The sequence below is a fragment of the Octopus sinensis genome, linkage group LG6 (genome assembly GCF_006345805.1).
Source record: "Octopus sinensis linkage group LG6, ASM634580v1, whole genome shotgun sequence".
Lineage (NCBI taxonomy): Eukaryota > Metazoa > Mollusca > Cephalopoda > Octopoda > Octopodidae > Octopus > Octopus sinensis.
This window is the reverse complement of record NC_043002.1, coordinates 96,210,936-96,234,230: the sequence shown is the minus strand read 5'-3', so window position 1 is coordinate 96,234,230 and position 23,295 is coordinate 96,210,936. Positions and strand designations below refer to the sequence as shown.

At 35.8% G+C, this 23,295-nt stretch overlaps 1 protein-coding gene across 1 annotated transcript in view; it reads right to left on the bottom strand.

The window, feature by feature from the left end:
- Positions 1-607: 607 nt before the first annotated feature.
- LOC115213400 (probable inactive tRNA-specific adenosine deaminase-like protein 3) overlaps positions 608-23,295 on the bottom strand; it is a 45,724-nt gene continuing 23,036 nt past the window's right edge. Inside the window, exons 6-8 of the mRNA XM_029782349.2 lie at positions 23,065-23,224; positions 19,471-19,585; positions 608-1,618 (exon numbers count right to left, since the gene is read on the bottom strand). Coding sequence (XP_029638209.1) covers positions 1,444-1,618; positions 19,471-19,585; positions 23,065-23,224 — 450 coding nt within the window. The 3' untranslated portion in view covers positions 608-1,443. The remainder of the gene's footprint in view (positions 1,619-19,470; positions 19,586-23,064; positions 23,225-23,295) is intronic.

Here is a 23,295-nt window from a genome sequence, read left to right as displayed (position 1 = left end):
GAATTAAAATTACACTTCGATTTTTGTACAAAACTGTATTTGAAGTGTTTACGAAGTATAATACGTGTTTTCACGAATGTACTAAAGAGATTTACTCTGATATTCTCATTTAAATATGAATAGGTAAATTTGGGCGGTTTGGTAACGAAAGGGTTTATATAAGTGTCGTCTGTTTATACATAAACACTGTTTCATACTTTCAGTTTAGTCTTCCTCAAATCACTCTGTCGCTAATTTACTCTCTTCCAAGAACATTTTCACTCACTCTTATCTGTTAGCTTCCCATACATTTTACTCATGTATCTATCAGCGTGATAGACAGAAACAAATATTACATCTAGTTTCACTTTATTCGTTGCACACTGTGTGTGTGCGTTTGCGTGTGCTGTAAACCACATTAAGAAGAGCATTTGACACACACACCAGAATGTGAGTTTTCTGTAAATTTTGCTTAATTGGAGTTTAAATTTTAAAAACTGGACCTGGCATGACCCAATGCATTCTACTCTTAAAAATGCTAGGTAAATTGTAATTGAAGAAATCCTATATTGTAGATTTCTATAACTCCCAAAGGGAGGCAGATAAAATCTGCCTTTTATAATAAGAGATACATTTTGTGTTTTGTTATGCATGTGATAGCCAGGACTGTGAAAAAATGATCTAACATGAAACCAGTCCATAGTGCAAAATAGATTGAGACCATCGAAATAAAGTAACTGTCAATGGTAGTGGACTGGTAAAACATTAGAGCATTGGTCAGGAAGTCCTCTGGTATTTATTTTGATTTTTTGCATTTGGAATTCAAATCCTCAAATCCTGTTATGGCCTACTTGCATGGTAGACTTAATCCACTGTTCAGTTTAACACTAGCACCTGGCACCTGTAGCACCATTATCTGGCTCTTGGATACCTTTAGTGGGACTAATTCTGTAGTAAGCATTTGGGACAGGCCTTCAGTTTGAGGATAACTTCCTCCCTCCTTTCCATTGGTCTTAGCAACCTAGTAAAGGGACATAGACATTACCTTTTCTCCTGATTAAGAGATTTAAAAAAATACGCACTCACATACATGCACAAACATGGCATTTTATACACACCTTACATACACCATGATAAGCAGCTGATGAGAAGTGAACAAGTGAAAAGCAAAATGGGGTACAACTGAATTGGGGAAGATGAATGAACAAACAAAATACTTATAGGATGAAGTTGTTTGTGCTGTGAATTGGCAAAAAAAAAAAAAAATTAACACCAAAGTATCTGAGTTCAAATTTCTTTATAGTCATGATCATGATATTATGTTTGAAAAATCAGTAAAAAATAAATTGCCATAATGTATTAGGGTGAATTCAATGCTGTACAAAAAGTGACTTTGTATCTCGTCAAGATGTTTGACATAAAATGGTGATAGCTGTGACAGAACTAATGGTATTTAGCTCATCATCATGTACCAAGTAAAGCTTCACAGTCCTTGCTTAAAATTCCACGGAAGACTTCATAGTGATGATTTAAATTCTTCTGAAGATGAAGCTTGTAACGGCTCCCTAAAGCACCATCAGGAGAAGATGTACCATAAAACACACACCTTATCCGTGAATGAACTAATGCCATGGCACACCTGAAACATACAACAACAGCAATCATCATAATAATAATAATAATAATAATAATAATAATAATAATAATAATAATGAGAGAAAAGAACATGGGCCTGAACCTGGTATTCCTTTATTGCATCTCTTACAAATGTTTCAGCATTCAGTAGTAAATGATGTCACACTATAAATGCAATCCGTAGATGCACCTCATACATGCAACAGGCATAATTAAGACTGGGAGACTTCCTCAGACAAATGAGAAATACATGTCACAAACATGCAGTTTCCTTATACTTGTGAGTACAGAAAATGAGTACAGCAGAATGAGCACACGCGATACAGCTCATCATGGAGAACAAGGCTAAAGCTATGGACTATAAGTAAAAATATAGTTGTAACATAGGTATAGTGGAAACACTTGAGGATCTGAAGACTAAGCAGAATAACTAGTTATGTACACCGAAAGTAACCTAAAAATTAGCCTAAATTTAAAACTGATAAACTGCAGTCATGATTCTTAGAAAAAGATTGCAGATAAGCTTTATAAACAACAGTTTTTGTTACATAAACAAATATTATATGTGTGTTAGGAAGATAATATCATAGATAATTTTGAGTTTATATTTTGTACGTAGATAATTAACTGATGTCATAAATAATTGCTGAGTTCAAAGAGGATCATAGATAAAAAAGCAACAAAGCAATTGTTTTTAATTGTTGACAAAATGTTATGTTTTAATACAGACTTATTGACTTGGTTTAGATTACTTGAATGCAAGCCAATAATGGAGTCAATATGTGAGCAAATACAATGCAATATATACTCAAAAATGCATGCTGATTAAAAATAAAAGCAGAACCTAAAGATCCACGTGCAAAAAGTATCATGCCACTTACAAAACAAACCAGTATGCAAATTAGAAGGCAGTCAGAAGTTCACTTTAAAAAGACATGAGGTGAACGCATGAAATAAAGCAGAGTCACTAAACTTAGTTCGATGCTTAGTCAGAACATAGTGCTAGTGCATGCATATACAGCTGCATACGTGCGCACATACACGCGAGTACTGTCCAAATCTCCAACCAATCACATACAGCTAGCTGGCATTCAATTGGCGTATCAAGTTTCGGGCATTTTGATTGGGTTTTGGATAGAAAATTCACAAAAAAGTAACTTCTATTGATTTTTTAATGGCTTTGTGGGGTGACTGGGGAAATGTAAAGATGTGCACGACCACCCTTGGATGGTTTTGAATGACCATAGAAAGTGTGAGCTCTCTAAGTAAAAAATTGTGGATTTGTGTAAAGGACACACATGCAGACATTTTGCCGTTTATATATAAAGAGATTAGATCAATATAACAAAATATTTAGAAGTTGTAGCTTGAGCTGTTTCCAATAAAAAATTCTGTAGAATTACTAAACTAAATTTTGAGAGGCTACCCAGCGTGTATATATTGCTGAGTATATGTTGCATTGTATTTGCTCACACGCTGGGTACAAATAAAACATAATGGCTAATTGGTAAGGCCCCAAGATTATGTAGGTCAATCACAAATAAAATCTTATGCACTATTTTGTATTGTAGACTTATTTACTGTAACAAGGAAAATGTTTTTATATGTTGACTTAATGAAGGAAATTCCATCAAAACTGCTTTAGTAATTTATGGCCCTGTTCAGTTTTCCTGAAACAAATAACTACAATGCCATGAAATATCAATCATCATCATCGATTTACTGTCCACTTTTCCACTTTAGCATGGAGTTGAGTCAGATTTTCTACAGCCAGATGCCCTTTCTGTTGCTAATAGCCACCTATTTCCAAGTAAGGTAGTATTTTCTCATTGTCAATATTGGGAAAAAAAAAATGACAGTGACAATCAATTTATAATTATTACACAATGTCAAGACAAAGATACACACACACACATGCATTTGATAGGCTTCTTCAAGTTTCTGTTGACTAAATCCACTTACAAGGCTTTGATCAGCCCAGGGCTGTTGAAGAAGACACTTGCCTATGTGGTTGGGAAGCAAAATTCTTATTCCACAGCCATGCCTTTGCCCACAATAAATGGCAAAGTATTAATTTCAAAATAAGTTCGAAGATAATATTACACATAATGACTAATGTTAAAGCACTGAATTACTGACTACATAATCAAGTTACTAAAATGTTGTAATGTCACTACCCAAAGCTCACATTACACCCCTAGCAGGAAAATCCAACATAAAAAAATGGTTACTCTGTTTTATGTTGAGGACGTGTTAAAACTCACAAAAAGCAGTCTATATATGTTACTACAGGAATAAAATGTTATAATCTCAAATATTGTAAATCAAGCATACATCACATATAAAAATACAGGAAAAAAAAACCAAGGACAGCTGCTTTTACAAGCTTGAAGGATTACAAATAGCATAAAATAGAATTTTAAAAATAGGAAGATATAAATAGGCATACACAAAAGAATCCATTGATATATCAGTATATGTATATGTAGATATGTGTATATGCATGCGTATATACACACACATTAACAGTTTCTCTTGTGCATTTAATTTTATCAGTTTATGCCACTATTTTGTTAGTATTAATCTCCTCAGCTGTCTGTATCTCTCTATGTATTTGTGTATTTGTGTGTGTGTGTGTGTCTCTCTCTCTATATATATATATGTATGTATATATATGTATATGTGTGTGTATATATATATATATATATATCATCATCATCATCATTATTTAATGTCCGTTTTCCATGCTAGAATGGGTTGGACGGTTCAACTGGGGTCTGGTAAGCCATGGAGGCTGCACAGGCTCTAGTCTGATTTGGCAGTTTTTCTACAGGTGGATGCCCTTCCTAACGCCAACCACTCCGTGAGTGTAGTGGGTGTTTTTTACATGCCACCGGCACAGGAGCCGAAGCAGACTGGCAAACGGTCACGATCGTATAAATATATATATATATATATATATATATATATATATTGGCAGTAAAACCAGTCGTTGATCGGGTAATTACTTTTACTGTTTATCTGGAGTGATATTGAATGTATTATTATATGTATAATTTACTCCTCCTGTATGTGTGCATTTTCAGAAGAGAAAACTATGTAATAATTGAAGTAGAAGAAAGATCAATATCATTCTTTGTTGGCTATCTGCAAGTTTGTCTGCTGTTTCTTGTGTTGTTTCTTGCACACGATTTGATGCTTTTCGAAGTCACACATGTCTTTCATCGTTTTCTACTGCAGATCGAGCTGCCATTCTTTGTTTGCTATCTGCAAGTCATGCATTTCGTTGATGTTCGATATCAGACGCACATCGAGCTTTCTTTCTCTGTCACTGATCTGCAAGCTGTGCATGTGTCTCATCGTCATTTTCTGATGCACATCATGCATTTGTTTGGTGTTCGTTTTGTGACAGTCTTTTCTTATGAGACATTTTTTTTTTTAATAATAAATAACAGTAGGTAATAGTGAAATGGAATTCGGACACTATGTTACAGTAATGCAAGGAAAATAGGTATATCATATAGAAGAGTAGCTTAAGGGAATGAGAAATGTTTTTGAAAAGGAATATCAGTAAGTTGTAGTGAAATGAAAGTACAAATGATATAAGTAATAGTGAAATGAATTTACAAATGCTGAATGGTGTCAGTGTTTTTGCTGAAATTCCTATGATATATTACAGGAATGCAGGGCAAGGCGTTGTGTGGTTGTCTTTTTGTTAGTGTCGGTGATTTTCATTTTGCTGTGAATTTGGGTCTGTGTGCATATGGCTTCACTGTCAGATTGTCTCTGCTTATGTGAAAGAAATTTGTACATTCATATCTGAACAGAGAAGTTAGAAAAGTAGATATATCTGAAACATGAATGAATATATGTGTGTGTGCGTGTGTGCACATTTATGTGTTCTTTTAGAGAGAGACAGACAGATAAAATAACAGCGGCACCATTTCTTTAGAGTTCTGCTCTGCTAGTAGAAGTGGGCAAAACACCCACTCTTATAATCTTTTCTTTCACCTGTTAATTGTTTCAGTTATTAGATTGTAGTCATGCTGGGGCACCACTTTGAAGAGATTTTAATTGGATGTATTGATCCCAGAGTGTTTTTTTATATTTTTACTTGTGGCAGTCAAGAGAGAGAGAGAGAGAGAGAGAGAGATTGACTGTGTCTAATTGTGCAGAACAGACTATCCTTGAATAAATAAATATGGTGTGGTGGTTGTTACTGTCTTGAACAGTGACCATTCTCCCCACAGGACAATTTCTGGCAAAATAGAAAGAGAGAGAGAGGGAGAGAGAGAGAGGGAGAGAGAGGGAGAGAGAGAGGGAGAGAGAGAGAGAGAGAGATCGAAAGGTGTCGATTCTTTGAAAGTTTCGACACTTTAGCTCTGGTCACACCATCATCATCATACTCATCACCATTGTTAAAGTATGAAAGTGGACAAAACACCCACACTTATGAGATGGTGTCTCAATTATGTTTTGTGGGATAAACAGACAGAATATTTCTCAATGAGAGAAGAAAGAGATGGACGCTTCAATTCTATGCTGCTGCCGCATTATGTCGTACGCGAATGAGAGGATTTGCATCCCCAACCAAGAATTTTTGATGTAACACATGTCCTTGTGGAAGCTGTTGTGCGCGGCTGAAGAAGGCCACAGACATACATTATGCATTGTTATAAATCTGTCTAATAAAGGCCCGAAACATATGTACCGCTGAATCCTTCGCATCATGTTTTTATTTTATTTTGATCAATTTACTCCACCACCTACACCACCAAACGGTATACACAGGTGCTTATAATTATCAAGTACTCACCCCGAATTTCTATACTCAACTATATATATATATATGTATACAAATTGAGATAGGGGTTGTAAATGCAACCCTCCATGGGATAACATATATCCAATATACTGCTAGTGAAGTACCCAACAAAGTTAATACATAAATGTTAAGGATTGTGATGCAATCAATTCATTTACTGTATTATATGGGCAAAGGTAAAATGATTTACCACAAATTACTAATACATGATAAGAAAATGGAGAAATACATCTAAATCAAATATCAATTACCAGATAATACTCAATCACATACTTTATTAAACCACCACATAAGAGACTGTAGGGTTAAATATAAAAAGCAGAACATAAAGGAATGTACATAAAAAAGTGTACTTATATTTATATTCTCTTTTATATATATTCTACTTATTATACAACATTACTCTTTTATGTACACTTTTTTATGTACATTCCTTTATGTACACTGATTTGTTCTGCTTTTTATATTTAACCCTACAGTCCCTTATGTGGTGGTTTAATAAAGTATATGATTGAGTATTATCTGGTAATTGATATTTGATTTAGATGTATTTCTCCATTTTCTTATCATGTATATATATATATATATATATATATATATATATATATAAAGGAATGATTAATCAGCAGCTGAGGGAATAAAATCCAAACTTACAAGGAAAAAATTCAATTTAGAAATACTAAATCAAATTTCACACAATAAAAAAGCACCAACTGATCGTGGCCGATGCCAGACCCCTCTGGCACCTGTGCAGGTGGCACATAAAAAGCACCCACTACACTCGCAGAGTGGTTGGCGTTAGGAAGGGCATCCAGCTGTAGAAACACTGCCAGATCAGACTGGAGCCTGGGGCAGCCCCTGGCTCCCCAGACCCCGGTCAAACCGTCCAACCCGTGCTAGCGCGGAAAACGGACATTAAACGATGATGATGATGATGATGATGATATATATATATATATAGGAGTGGCTGTGTATTAATTAGCTTGCTTGTCAACCACATGGTTCTTGGTTCAGTCCCACTGCATAGCACCTTGGATAAGTGTCTTCTACAATAGCCTCAGGTCAACCAAAACCTTTTGAGCCGATTTGGTAGACAGAAACTGAAAGAAGCCTGTTGTGTGTGTGTGTGTGCATGTGTGTCTGTCTCCCCACTATCGCTTGACAACCAATGCTGGGGTATTTACGTCCCTGTAACTTAGCAGTTCACCAAAGGAGATCAATAGAATAAGTAGTAAGTTTACAAAGAATGAGTCCTGGGGTCAATTTGTTCGACTAAAGGTACTGCTCCAGCATGGCCACAGTCAATTGACTGAAACAAATAAAAGAGTAAAAGACTATATATATATATATATATACATACATCATCATCATCATTTAATGCCTGTTTTCCATGATGGCATGGGTTGGACAACTTGAGAAGAACTGGCAAACCCAATGGTTACACCAGCTTCCATAGTCTGCTTTGACTTAGTTTCTAAGGATGGGTGCTCCTCCTAATTTCCAACCAATCCACAGAGTGTACTGGGTGCTTTTTACATGGAAATATCACCAGTGCTTTTGACATGACACTAGCACCCACATAAATGCTTTTTACATGGCACCTTGATTTTAGGATTTCACTTCTGTTGTGTTGGCAGATCTTGAGTACAGCAATGCACTGCATATCTTGGTTCTCTGTTATTATCTCCTTCATAAGGCTCATCACTTTGAGATCAATCTTCAATACTTTGTCCCATGTCTTCCTGGGTCACCCTCTTCTACAGCTTTCTTCTATTTGAAGTGACTGGCACTTTTTTATGCAATTATCCTCATATGCGGCCATATTGGAGCACTGCCTTTAGTCGAGCAAATCAACCCCAGGGCTTATTCTTTATTCTATCGGTCTTTTTTGCCAAACCGCTAAGTTACAGGGATGTAAACATACCAGTATCGGTTGTGAAGCAATGTTGGTGGGACAAGCACAGACATACAAACACACATATATATATATGATGGGCTTCTTTCAGTTTCTGGCCACCAAATCCACTCACAAGGCTTTGGTTGGCCTGAGGCTATAGAAGACACTTGCCCAAGGTGCCATGCAGTGGGACTGAACCCAGAACCATGTGGTTGGTAAGAAAGCTACTTACCACACAGCCACAATATATATATACACATATACACACACACACACACACACATATATAAATACTTTTGGGCCTCATGAAGGCAATGACTGAGACCTTTGGCATTATGTCGTGCTTGAGAAGAGGACCCATTAAGCCGAGCAAAATTGCAGTCATAGCAGATATTGGTATCACACTATTGGCACCTGTGCTGGTGGCACGTAAAAGCACCCATTACAATCTCGGAGTGGTTGGCCTTAGGAAGGACAACCAGCCTTAGAAAACCATGCCAAATCAGACTGGAGTCTGACGCAGCCTTCCGGTGTGCTGGCCCAGTCAAATCGTCCAACTATAACCTCAGGCCAACCAAAGCCTTGAGTGGATTTGGTAGACAGAAACTGAAAGAAGCCCATCGTATATATATATATATATATATACACACACACACATATATGAATACCATTCACACATATACACACCACCAGGACAATTATAACAACACTAACATACACTGAGACACACACACACACACACACACACATTCACACACACACTCATGCACACATACACTCATGTACACACACATAACATCCCCACCAACACAAAACACACAAACATACACACGTACCCACAGACACACATGCAAACAAACATACACACAGATGTGCACACACAACACCCTAACAACTATTAATCACACACACACAAACGTGCACACACTAAAAGTCACTGAACCATGACAGACTAGACTAGAAACAAAAATACTATTAATTCCACATTGTTCCTTCTTCCCCCAACTGCAACCAACCTCCCACACTGTCCCATAAAATAGCAAACATTCCTTTGCTTGTTGTATTGACCATGACAGAGAAATTTGTCATGGCAATACCTTCTCAGATGCCTATGCAAAGTTGCAGAAAGTGTATAGAGAGGAGTGTATGAACTGCACACAAGTGTTTGAGTGGTTCAGATGTTTCCAAGATGGCTAAAAAATGTTGATATTGATGAACTTTTGGGAGACCTACAACCAGCAGAACTGAGAAAAACATCGCAGATGTGCATGCAGCTGTGAGGGGAAATTGCTGCATCACCATTTGTTATCAGAGGATGTGCAGATTAGTTACGATTCAGTTCAGCCCATTATCACAGAAGATTTGGGTATGAGATGTGTGACTGCCAAGTTTGTGCTATAACTGCTTTCAGCTGACCAAAAAAACACTTGAGCTTCAGTTGCACAAGATTTCCTTGATTATGTTGAGAACAATGAAAACATTTTGAAAACCATATACACACACACACACATATACATCTACATATATAAATGGCAATTTCTGTCTGTTACCATCTTAGTGCCTAAACCACTGAATCAATATTCACAAAACTTTGCAAATGAGTTACATTAACATCCAGTCCAATAATAAGCCAACTGGATTTCAATAAAAACTTATAATGTACTCTCATCAGGCACTGGGTGAATTATATGATAAAATGAAAAGGTTGCAAAAAGTATCAATCTGAGGGAAAGGTAGTAACAGAGAGAGGGTGACTTATCTCAGTGAAGGCTAGAACAGCAGTGGCAATGAGATGGTTACGTTACTACAGCTGCCATATATACGCAACACTGCATACATACTTTCATAAATACATAGATACAACACACACACACACACACACACACAGAGAAAGGGGTGTGTAAGGAATACGTAGTTTTAAGGAGAGAAGAGGTAGGTGGCTTTTCTGCTGTCCATTGCAAAGAAACACTCATACACATACTTATGTATATACTTACATATGTATATACATACATACTAAACTCATGATTACCTGTGTGTCAAATCCTATGACTGTCTGTCTCTCTACTTCCCTGTTGCTGTCACATATTGTGAGATTTTAAAATTAGGTCAAAATTTCCAAATTTGGAATATATTGCATGTTAAATCCAAGTTGCTATTTATTTGTTCCAGAAAAGTTGCAGAAAAATGTTACTGAGCTTTAAAGTTTAATCAATTTTACATATACATATGTGTGTGGTGGTGTGTGTGTGTGTGTGTGTGCATGTGTGCGTATATCTATCACGATCGTCATCATTATCTTTTAACGTCTGCTTTCTATGCTGACATGGGTTGGACAGTTTGACTGAGGGCTGGCACTGTTGTTTACTGTTGGTGACGTCCTGTACCCATATATGTGTGTGTGTGTGTGTGTGTATATATATCGCCGAGGTCGACTTTGCCTTTCATCTTTTCGGGGTTGATAAAGTAAGTACCAGTTACGCACGGGGGTCGATGTAATCGACTTAATCCATTTGTCTGTCCTTGTTTGTCCCCTCTATGTTTAGCCCCTTGTGGGTAGTAAAGAAATATATATATATATATATGTATGTATATGCATATATATATATATATATATGTATGTATATGCATATATATATATATATATATATATATATATATATAATTCAACAATTGAGGGCAAAATTAATTAATTATTAATCAATTTCACCAAGTATTCAGTATGCAAAGGGACCATTCAAGGCGAATTCAAATTATTACATTATATAAAAGGGCTTAGTAAAATAAATACTTTGCCGCATACTGAACTCATTAGAAATAGCAGCTAAAAAACTTTTTTAAGGCTATTTCTAATACTTAAAGAAAATCTCTCTCATATATAGTGTTTGCATAATTTAACTCACAAAATTTGGGGGTAATGACATCGAAAAATCAATCTAATGTTAGGCGAGAACGTACGTTTCAAGATTAGTCAAAACAACATTTCTATCATCGGCTCGGAAATTCCTTGGTTTGGATTTGGAAACACTGAAAATAAGAACATACCCTTTCGAAGATTTGCTCCCAACTAACAGTGCCACAAATTCAAAATAAGCAAGCGAAGAATCTCTGCTCTCCCCTTTCCACCAGCGTGGGTTAAAATCATCAAACTCTATGCTTATTTCGGTAAAGTCCGAAGCATTAATCAGAGGGAGATTAATTATAATTTCAACAATTGAGGGCAAAATTAATTAATTATTAATCAATTTCACCAAGTATTCAGTATGCAAAGGGACCATTCAAGGCGAATTCAAATTATTACATTATATAAAGGGCTTAGTAAAATAAATTACTTTGCCGCATACTGAACTCATTAGAAATAGCAGCTAAAAAACTTTTTTAAGGCTATTTCTAATACTTAAAGAAAATCTCTCTCTATATAGTGTTTGCATAATTTAACTCACAAAAGTTTGGGGGTAATGACATCGAAAAATCAAATGCTAAGGTTATTCGAGAACGTACGTTTCAGATTAGTCAACACAAACATTTCTATCATCGGCTCGGAAATCCTTGGTTTGATTTGGAAACACTGAAAATAAGAACATACCCTTTCGAAGATTTGCTCCCACTAACAGTGCCACAAATTCAAAATAAGCAAGCGAAGAATCTCTGCTCTCCCCTTCTCCACCAGCTGGGTTAAAATCATCAAACTCTTGCTTATTTCGGTAAAGTCCGAAGCATTAATCAGAGGGAGATTAATTATAATTTCAACAATTGAGGGCAAAATTAATTAATTATTATCAATTTCACCAAGTATTCAGTATGCAAAGGGACCATTCAAGGCGAATTCAAATTATTACATTATATAAAAGGCTTAGTAAAAAATTACTTTGCCGCATACTGAACTCATTAGAAATAGCAGCTAAAAAACTTTTTCAAGGCTATTCTAATACTTAAAGAAAATCTCTCTCATATATAGGTTTTGCATAATTTAACTCACAAAAGTTGGGGGTAATGACATCGAAAAATCAAAGGCTAAGGTTATTCGAGAACGTACGTTTCAAGATTAGTCAAAACAACATTTCTATCATCGGCTCGGAAATTCCTTGGTTTGGATTTGGAAACACTGAAAATAAGAACATACCCTTTCGAAGATTTGCTCCCACTAACAGTGCCAACAAATTCAAAATAATTTTGAATTTGTTGGCACTGTTAGTTGGGAGCAAATCTTCGAAAGGGTATGTTCTTATTTTCAGTGTTTCCAAATCCAAACCAAGGAATTTCCGAGCCGATGATGAAATGTTGTTTTGACTAATCTTGAAACGTACGTTCTCGAATAACCTTAGCATTTGATTTTTCGATGTCATTACCCCCAACTTTTGTGAGTTAAATTATGCAAACACTATATATGAGAGAGATTTTCTTTAAGTATTAGAAATAGCCTTAAAAAAGTTTTTTAGCTGCTATTTCTAATGAGTTCAGTATGCGGCAAAGTAATTTATTTTACTAAGCCCTTTTATATAATGTAATAATTTGAATTCGCCTTGAATGGTCCCTTTGCATACTGAATACTTGGTGAATTGATTAATAATTAATTAATTTTGCCCTCAATTGTTGAAATTATAATTAATCTCCCTCTGATTAATGCTTCGGACTTTACCGAAATAAGCATAGAGTTTGATGATTTTAACCCACGCTGGTGGAAAGGGAGAGCAGAGATTCTTCGCTTGCTTATTTTGAATTTGTTGGCACTGTTAGTTGGGAGCAAATCTTCGAAAGGGTATGTTCTTATTTTCAGTGTTTCCAAATCCAACCAAGGAATTTCCGAGCCGATGATAGAAATGTTGTTTTGACTAATCTTGAAACGTACGTTCTCGAATAACCTTAGCATTTGATTTTTCGATGTCATTACCCCCAACTTTTGTGAGTTAAATTATGCAAACACTATATATGAGAGAGATTTTCTTTAAGTATTAGAAATAGCCTTAAAAAAGTTTTTAGCTGCTATTCTAATGAGTTCAGTATGCGGCAAAGTAATTTATTTTACTAAGCCCTTTTATATAATATATATATATATATATATATATATATATATATATATCTGTGGAATGCAGGTTAGGAAACACTGCTCTAGGTGGTCATAATTATTTTCAAAATAGGATACAAATGACTGTGGAATATCATCATCATCATCTACAAGTTGTTCATATGCATCTTCAACATCATCAACCGATAGGAAGGCAAAGGCAAAAAACACTGCATTTTTAGACCAAAACTATCAACTTCATGACATCTGCATTATAGTTCTTCTTAAACAACATGCTTGTACACATTTTGTCCTAAATGAAACAAGCAGCATGCCAAATTCGACCCAGGAAATGATTCTAGAAATCCATTATGGACTGCAGTAATTCATTTATTTTGGCAAAAAGTCTACTACATGTGTCTTGACTTTTGTCAGAGAGCAATGCGAACAATCTTGGGGCATCAAAATTATCAATTTGAATGTGAAGCATATATAACTGAAAAAATAATTAAAGAACAGCACTTAAATGTTCCATCTGCTGCCAAGTTCTTGTGCTGTTTTAAGTGTTGAAGTGCTTTGTCACTTGCAAATATTAGTATTCGTTTTGAATCTTCCATCCTGTACTTCCATACTGTAAAATTGTTTTGTCACTGTCATCATCGTTTAACGTCCGTTCTCCATGCTAGCATGGGCTGGACGGTTCTACCAGGGATCTGGGAAGCCAGAAGGCTGCACCAGGCTCCAGTCTGATCTGGCAGTGTTTATATATATATATCATCATCATCATCATCATCGTTTAGCGTCCGCTTTCCATGCTGGCATGGGTTGGACGGTGCAACTGGGGTCTGGGAAGCCAGAAGGCTGCACCAGGCCCAGTCTGATCTGGCAATGTTTCTATGGCTGGATGCCCTTCCTAACGCCAACCACTCCGTGAGTGTAGTGGGTGCTTTTTACGTGCCACCTGCACAGGTGCCAGACAAGTCTGGCAAACGGCCACGGTCAGATGGTGCTTTTTACGTGCCACCGGCATGGAGGCCAGGCGAGGCTGGCAACGGCCACAGTCGGATGGTGCTTTTTACGTGCCACTGGCACGGAAGCCAGTCAGGGCAGCACTGGCAACGGCCACGTTCGGATGGTTCTCTTATGTGCCACCAGCACTGATATCACAGCGACAATTTCCATTCATGTTAATCAATTTTGATTTTTGATTTTTTGATTTTTTCACTTGCCTCAACAGGTCTTCACAAGTAGGGTTTTGTGTCCCAAGAAGGAAAGGTATGCATAAGTGGACTGAGGCCATGGGTGATGGTCTCACTTGTCCTGCTGGGTCTTGCAGTTTATATATATATATATATATATATATATATATATATGTATGTATGTATGTCAAGGTAGGAATATTCATTTGGGATGGAAAACCCAACATTTGTAAGTGGGGTGGTAGGAAAATTGGAATCAGCTTGCCTCCAACATCTAATATTCCTATTAAGCTGTGCAAGCAGGTATTTGTGATAATGTACAGTCGTTTAAATTCTGAACTTCACTAGTGATAATTGAGCAAGGGGCATCACGAGATGAAATAGACTTTACTTGAATATCTAAAACTATTATCCTCTGCAGCAGCTGAAGCGTGATTATGGATCCCAATCTTCTGAAGCTCTTCATAGTCTTCATCTGTTTGAAGTGTCGCCTTGCACACACGATTTTCACAACTCTAGCATATCTTTAATCCATCTGCATCCTGCTTATTTTTTGTGCATATATAATTTTCTTGATCAACCACTTTGATTTTTCCTTTCTCTAAAGTTATTATCTTGCATGTAGCCATCTTGATGGGTAGGTGTATTGAATAAATTTAATTCGATTTGCTTGTAAACTGTTCAATGCAGGAAAAAGAGAGAGAGGGAGGAGGGGGAGGGGGGTAAAGAAAGGAAAATATATCTAAAACTGTCCAACGACAATTTTAATTCTAAAGTGATTGTTCTAAACTTTCCCTCGAAAACCCAGGGATGAATTGATCAACAATGAATTGACCAGGGACAAATTAACCAACGATGAAATAACTGGAGATGAATTGTCCCACAACCATACATAATATATATATAATAACTTCTTTATGTTTATCATATCAAAACCCCTGCACGATGTCTTTAAACTATTTTCTTTCCTTCACCATTGCTTCGTTGCCAAATTGTTTTGGTGCCTTTTTCTCCCAGCCTCTCTGATTCCTTCTTTCCCTCTCTCTCTTGGTTACTGCTTCTTCTCTGATTCCTTCTCTCCCTCTCTCTCGGTCACTGCTTCTGTCCTCGCCTTCCACCCTCCTTGGTCCCCTCTCTCTCTTACCCCCTTCTCTCTCTTACCCTCTTGCGACTTGCTGCCTCAGCCATTCTGTTTCCATCGGCCGCTTGTTCAACATGTGTCTTATCACCGAAAAGGTAATTATTTTTCCACGCTTGCTGATATTGTTTTTGTGTCTCTCTTTTTGTCTCAAAGCCGTAGGGCGCCTGTGTCATCCATGTTTTTAACCGTTACTGTCTTCAAAAAAGATTTTTCGTTTCTTGTTCGTCTCTGTTGCGTTGCATTCTTTCCTTCTGTGGCTGGCTGATTCAGAGCAGATCTCAGAATTAAACAGCCGAAATCTGCGATGAGGGATCAGTTTCTGACTGAAGAACAAAGGCTTTGAATGACCCGTTTATCTTTTTGTTTGTCCCTTCATGTATTTCACGTTATTTATTTATGTAAAGGTTTATTATATATATATATATATATATATATATATATAGGAAAAAAGCAACAAGAATGGATCAATTTTTCGGTACAATTGTTTCGTACGAAGACATCTTTAATAAGGCTACAAAAATTGCAGTAAATATAGGTGACCCGTACTCATCAGCTGAAAGAACATCTGAGATCCCCAAACATCAAAGGGGGTGATGTTACACTCGTGAGACATCATGGAAAGTTCTATAAAAATGAGATTTAGATAACAAATTGATTTCTAAAAGTTCTTTTAGTATTGCACAGTCATATATAAGGTTAAAAATTTTTTTCAAAACCTCTTAGTTTTCTAGAAAGTGAAGATGACAGTGGAGATGTGAGTTTATCCATATTGAAGAAAGTTTGATTCCTGGAGATATGATGAGAGGTATCGTACTCACAGAATATGTATTTATCCATATATAGTTCATAGTAAAGTGTGATTCAAGCTGTGTGAAGATATTTTGGATACATTTGTGCGAAATTTCTGAAAACTGCTATGTTAGAATCCGAGGAGGTTGTAGGAGGTTCAGTGAAGCATAGCGACAGTCTTATAGTGGAGACGAAATGACTGGTATAGAAATCTGCAAGAACCACAGAGCTTAAAGGAGGAATGTTAAATTTGACCACCTACTGTTGTTGATTGCTATATAAAGAGGAAATGGGAAGGTGAAAAGGGGGGTCAAAGGTTGTTTCTATAGGAAAACATCTTAGCATATTTAGTGCAATATTGGAATGGAGATCAGTTAATTTATTTCTTTATTTATTAATGTTACTATTAATACATTGCCAGGTTATGGGAATACAGTAAAAGGTCAGAAGAAAGGAAATAGAGTTATTTTTCATAATGAAACCGTTATATTATAGGTTTGGGATTAGCAAAATTTCTTAGTAGTATATAAAAGAACTAAGAAGTTTAATTAACTAATTTTTTATAAGTAGGTTTACTTAAAATAGGCTAAAAATTAGAAAGAAATAATTTAAATTATCTACATAGTCTAATAGAATGAATTTTTAAATCAACTAATTTATATCTATAAGTATCATCTAGTACAGCTAGAGAGAGAATATAACTATAGCTAATTAGATCGTAGCTGTCTAATTAAATATATATTATATAATATGTAAGAGTAATGCTTTATTCAAAGTGATTTTTTATATATACTGTTATCCTTTAAAATATTTAAGAGTTTTAATCCTAGCGTGTATACAAGACAGACCCAGTTCTATCCGGTTATTCAATAAAATAGCATTTTTTCTATTCATTAGTATTTCAAATGTTTCCATGGAGCAAATTTGACAACCTACTCTGCTATTTTTATAAGGTATCGCTCTTCTAACTAATTCCCAATTAAGGTTATACTTGATATTATTGTTTTTTAGTTGCCAGATTTTACTTGAAAGAGTGGTGCTATCAGTTTTATGACGTAATCTGAAAGAGGATAGATGATTACTAAGGCATTTTTAAAAATTTATAGTACATCCTAAATAAGTATAGTTGTTATTATCTGTGGTTATGGTGCATTTGTAGATTACATTATTTAACCTGCATAGACCAGGCGCTGGGCATTTTGATTTAATTCTACAGTTACATCTAGGGGGATCATAATTCAATGTGGAATTATTCAAGGATAGAAGTCTCATACTACTGTTACTCAAAACATTATGAGTGTATTTTTCGTTATTATGGTTACTGCTGTTATCTAGAATAGTGATATCGTTATTGTAGTTAATGTTATTATCTAAAGTAGTATTATCATTTATCGGTATTCTTACACTATCATTTGATTCTATAACCCTACCATCATTATTAATATTGTTGGTGCTGTTAATATTGTTGCTGGTATTAGTTTGTAAATGTATAGTGTTATTGTAGATATCATTGTTGTCTCCATTCTCGGTATTTTCACTCTTGGTATTATTCGTATTATTAACATAATTGTTCCCATTTGTGTTATTATTATTACTAGCAATTCTATAGCTATTGGTTATACTTATGTTATGATATTCATTATTATCATTGCGGCTATTATTACTTTCAGTAATGTTACTACAATTATCATTTGTATTCTTATTGCTATTATTTAAATTTTTCCTGGCTAGTTTTATGTTATTGTTATTGATCTTGGCTATTAAAGTGGACATATTTGGGAGGGTTGAATAAGAAATTCTAACGGTTTTTTAGAAACAATTTTATGATATCTATGAGAGGATGGGAAATTCTTTTCTAGAATTGTTTTGAATCTACTTTGAATATCTGATATCTTGTCCGTATTACATGTGCTCAGTTCAATATTCTTCTTATTATTCTTAATTTCATTAGGATATTTTGTCGTCGTAAATCTACTTCTACTATTATTTCTGGCGTGATCTCTATTGTTATTAACGTGGCAATTGTTACTTTTTTTATTAGGGATATGTAAGTTCTCTTTATCAATATTTCAGAATTTGTTACCAAGGGCTATGGGTGCCGGTATTATTTATAAACGCTATTTAAAAGCCAGGCGTTACACTTATCTGGCTTTTAAATAGCGTTTATAAATAATACCGGCACCCATAGCCCTTGGTAACAAATTCTGAAATAGCCTTTAAGATATCTACGATTAACCACTGCAAGGGGAATTACTCCTGTAAGACAAACGGGGCTTGGTTTTTTCACAGCGGGGGGTTTCCTTGACAAGGCAGGCTTAGATGAACACACACACACATAAAACATAATATATATATATTTTTTTTCTTTCTGCCACCCAACGGTTATCACGGCAGTAGCCACTGACAGCCGAACGATCAAACGCACACACGTACACAAAAAATATTTTCTACCCCTACGCCAACACACACATATATAGAACAGTATACACACACACACGTCTCTAAGTAGATTTTTTCTCGCCCCTTATAAAACATCCAATATTCCTTAAATAGTCAGAACTTTATTCTCGGTCACAAAGAACATCTATACACCCTCACCCACATGATTGACCGATGCCTGACCCGTTGAATTCTTCAGCCACCGGTTCTCAACATACACTGATAAACAGTTTCGCCATGGGCTCTTAGGAGCATAGTTCGATTTGTTTTTGTTTTTGCTCCGCCTCTGTTCTGTTTTTGTTTTTCCAACGGATTTCCTTTTTTCTTCCTGAAGAGAAAGACACAATATGGTCCCATTATTCAATCGGATTTTGGTAATTTGTGCCTTTCGAAACACGTGTAGAATGAAATAAAACGATTTCTGTTCAATCTGCGTTCAGCTCCATTTCTTCAATTCACCAATAATGTTATATATATATATATATATATATATATATATATATATATATATACACACACACACACACACACACATAGATATATTATAGGACATCAACTTACATAATACAAGGTTCTTGGGTAACATAAAGATCATAACCTGTGCACAGATATGGCTGAGAATCTGTCTTTGTGTTGTCTCCTGTTACATCTGAGATTGCTAAATATTCCATTGAGCCTGAAAATAAATTGGTAATTAATTTATAAGAAAGTAAATATTTTTCAACACCAAAACTAGATTTTACTGCCAGGAACATGGCAGAACAAATCCAAGAATATGAAACATGACTGTAGCACAACAGAATTAAAACGATGAAGTGATAGGTTTAATAATGATATCTTAAATAAACACAAACACAATTTTTGTAAAGGAGGAGTAGGGTCAATCAATTAGGCTTTGTAATTTTTTAACTACTCCAGAGTAATGAAAGGCAATGAAAACACAAATGGTATTTGATTACAGGCGGCGAGCTGGCAGAAACGTTAGCATGCCGGGCAAAATGCTTTGCGGTATTTCGTCCGCCAGGCGAGGTCGACTTTGCCTTTCATCCTTTCGGGGTCGATAAATTAAGTACCAGTTACGCACTGGGGTCGATGTAATCGACTTAATACCTATGTCTGTCCTTGTTTGTCCCCTCTGTGTTTAGCCCCTTGTGGGTAATAAAGAAATAGGTATTTCGTCCGCCACTGCGTTCTGAGTTCAAATTCCGCCGAGGTCGACTCTGCCTTTCATCCTTTCGGGGTCGATAAATTAAGTACCAGTTACGCACTGGGGTCGATCTAATTGACTTAATCCGTTTGTCTGTCCTTGTTTGTGCCCTCTGTGTTTAGCCCCTTGTGGGTAGTAAAGAAATAGGTATTTGATTACAGAATATAGACTAGCATAAATATTGTAAGAAATTTAGGCCAATGCACCTATTCCAGTCAATGGTTTTTTTATTTGAATTAATAAGAGAAGAGAGACTAGTTGACTAAATTGACCCCATTATAGAACAATATTTGCTATATTCACCCGAGACATATTGACCCAAATATTATGCAGGTACAATAAACACTAAAAATGTACAGAAAATAGACTTCCACAAATATCTGTGGAGATCTGTATGTTACTGTTCAATTTTATTTCAAGATTTCTTGCCAGTAGAGAAAGAGCCAGTTTCTAATTGAGATCCAACAAGGTATTGTTAAACATCAACAAGGTATTTGTGCATTTCTGTGAGTATATGTACAATATTTAAGTGAGTGCATGTGCATATGTGTATGCTTTGCTATATGTATGTATCCTCATGCATCTACTTGCATATCTAGACATGCTCACATATACTTAAATGCTAAACTTTCGGAAAGTTTTACAAATTTTGATACTTCCACTGATGGCTTGTATCTGCAACATTCTAATTAGCTTTCTCCTTTCTGGTTTTGAGAAGCCTAATTTCTCAAAATTGGTACTTAGGCAGTTTGTTACACATCCAAGTACCCCAATAATTATGGGTATAAATCTGAACTTGTAATTCAGGTTGAGTAACTGTAAATTTCTGAACAGTTCAGTATATGTGTGTGTGTGTGTGTGTATGTATGAAAATAAGTAACAAATATATACAGGTATCAATTCATTATGGCCATTTCAAGCAGCTCTTTTAATGTATGTATGTATGTACAGTGTGTGTGTGTGTGTGTGTGTGTGTGTGTGTGTGTGTGTGTGTGTATGTGTGTGTGTGTGTGCATGCATGCGTGCATGCGTGTGTATATATATATATATATATATATATATATATATATATGAATGTACAGGGTGCAGTGAATAAATTGCTGTCTAAATTACACAAAAATGAAAATAACACTGACATCTCATTTCAACAGATATATTTACCAAAATTACATAAAAATATCTTGAAATACTAAAGAGTAAATTTATTCAATAAAACTGCCATTGGCTTCATGTACGGCCTCCAGATGACTTCGGAATCTCCTGCTGCTCTTCTGGACAGTCTCCTTGTTTAAGTTGATGAATGTTGTCATAATCTTTGCCTGCAGTTCATCTTTGGTGTTACAAGAAGTTTTGTTGGTCTCTTGCTCAGCTGTGCCCCACACATAATAATCAAGGGGGTTGCAGTCTGGGGAGTTAGGTGGCCAGATGTTAGGAGAAATTATCTGACAACCATGACTTGGTTCTCCTGCTCATGTGGCATGGTGCAAAATCCTGTTGCTAGACAGTTGAGTAGTGGGGGTCGATGTAATCAACTATCCCCTTCCCGAACTTTCAGGCCATGTGCCTATAGCAGAAAGGATTATTATAGTCATTCTAAATGATGTACCAGATCTTTTCGGTTTGAACGGCAATTTTTAACATAATTTCTAGGTAACTAAGAAGCTTTAAACTTCGTATACTGGTAGAATGTGTTCATAAAACATCTTTCTCTCTTGGCTTTATTGAGAAAGTTCTATAGTTTGTAAGATATTTGTTGTTTTTTTCTTCAATTTCTGCAATTTCAATCAATCAGTGTCGTCCATTGAGGTAAAAAAAACATTCTGTGCCATATGAATATGTCCCTCGTTTAAGAAACAGATTGGGTTTATTTACATTTGTGAAGAAAAAGAAGATACCCTTCCCCCACCCCTAACCCTAACCCTAAAACAGATTGAAATGCAATAGATCGATACTAGGGTCATAATTATGGGTGACAATTTCATATGACACCGCTAGAAAAAACTGCCGTTCAAACCGAAAAGATCCGATGTACCACATCATTAGTTGCCAGAAAAATTGGTAGTGTATTTGTATTTACGAGAAATAGATCTTTATAAACATTTTTTTGGCTATGTGTATGATTTTGATAGTGTCTCTGGTTTCATTGCATAGTTAAAGTCGTTAAAAGCTTAACACTGAAACTTGCTTCACTGTGTTAAATATTTCAGTTATGCTGTTGATTTTGTTTCTTATAAAGATTGCTAAAAGCATAACACTCAAAGGAATCATAACAAACAGAATAATATTACTCTTTACACTTTTACTTGTTTCAGTCATTTGACCGTGGCCATGCTGGAGCATTGCCTTTAGTCGAGCAAATCGACTCTAGGACTTATTCTTTGTAAGCCTAGTACTTATTTTATTGGTCTCTTTTGCCGAACCACTAAGTTACGGGGACGTAAACACACCAGCATCGGTTGTAAGTGATGTTGGGGAGACAAACAGACACACACACACATACATACATATATATATACATACATACATATATACAACGAGCTTCTTTCAGTTTCCGTCTACCAAATCCACTCACAAGGCTTTGGTTGGCCTGAGGCTATAGTAGAAGACACTTGCCCACCCAAGGTGCCATGCAGTGAGATGGAACCTGAAACCATGTGGTTGGTAAGCAAGCTACTTGCCACACAGCCACTCCTACGCCTATTACAAATTTTTACCATTTTTTGCGGGGTGGTGGTATCCCTCACAGAAATGCAATTCAAATATTTAAAAAAAAGAAAAAAAGAAATACTACTTTGTGAATGACTGAATTATTAATTGTAATCCTATGACATTTGAAGTAAGTATATAATGTCTTGCTGTTAGCTGAATGCATGTAAAAAAAAAAATAGTAATAATGAAACAGAAAAACATAATATAAGAAAAATGGAAGTTAAATAAGGATGTATCACCTTGTGGCTTCCAAATTCCCCCTCCTTGAGAACGAGCAACTAAATCTACACACAGCATGACAGCATGTTTCAGGAAATGACCAGATTGGCAACGCAAATCATGAGCTGCAGCAACGACTGCATCACAGGCTGGATCAACAATGACAGCTCCAACTGCACGCTAAAACATAACAGAAATACATACATAGATCATCATCATCATCGTCATCATCATTTAATATCTGATTTTTC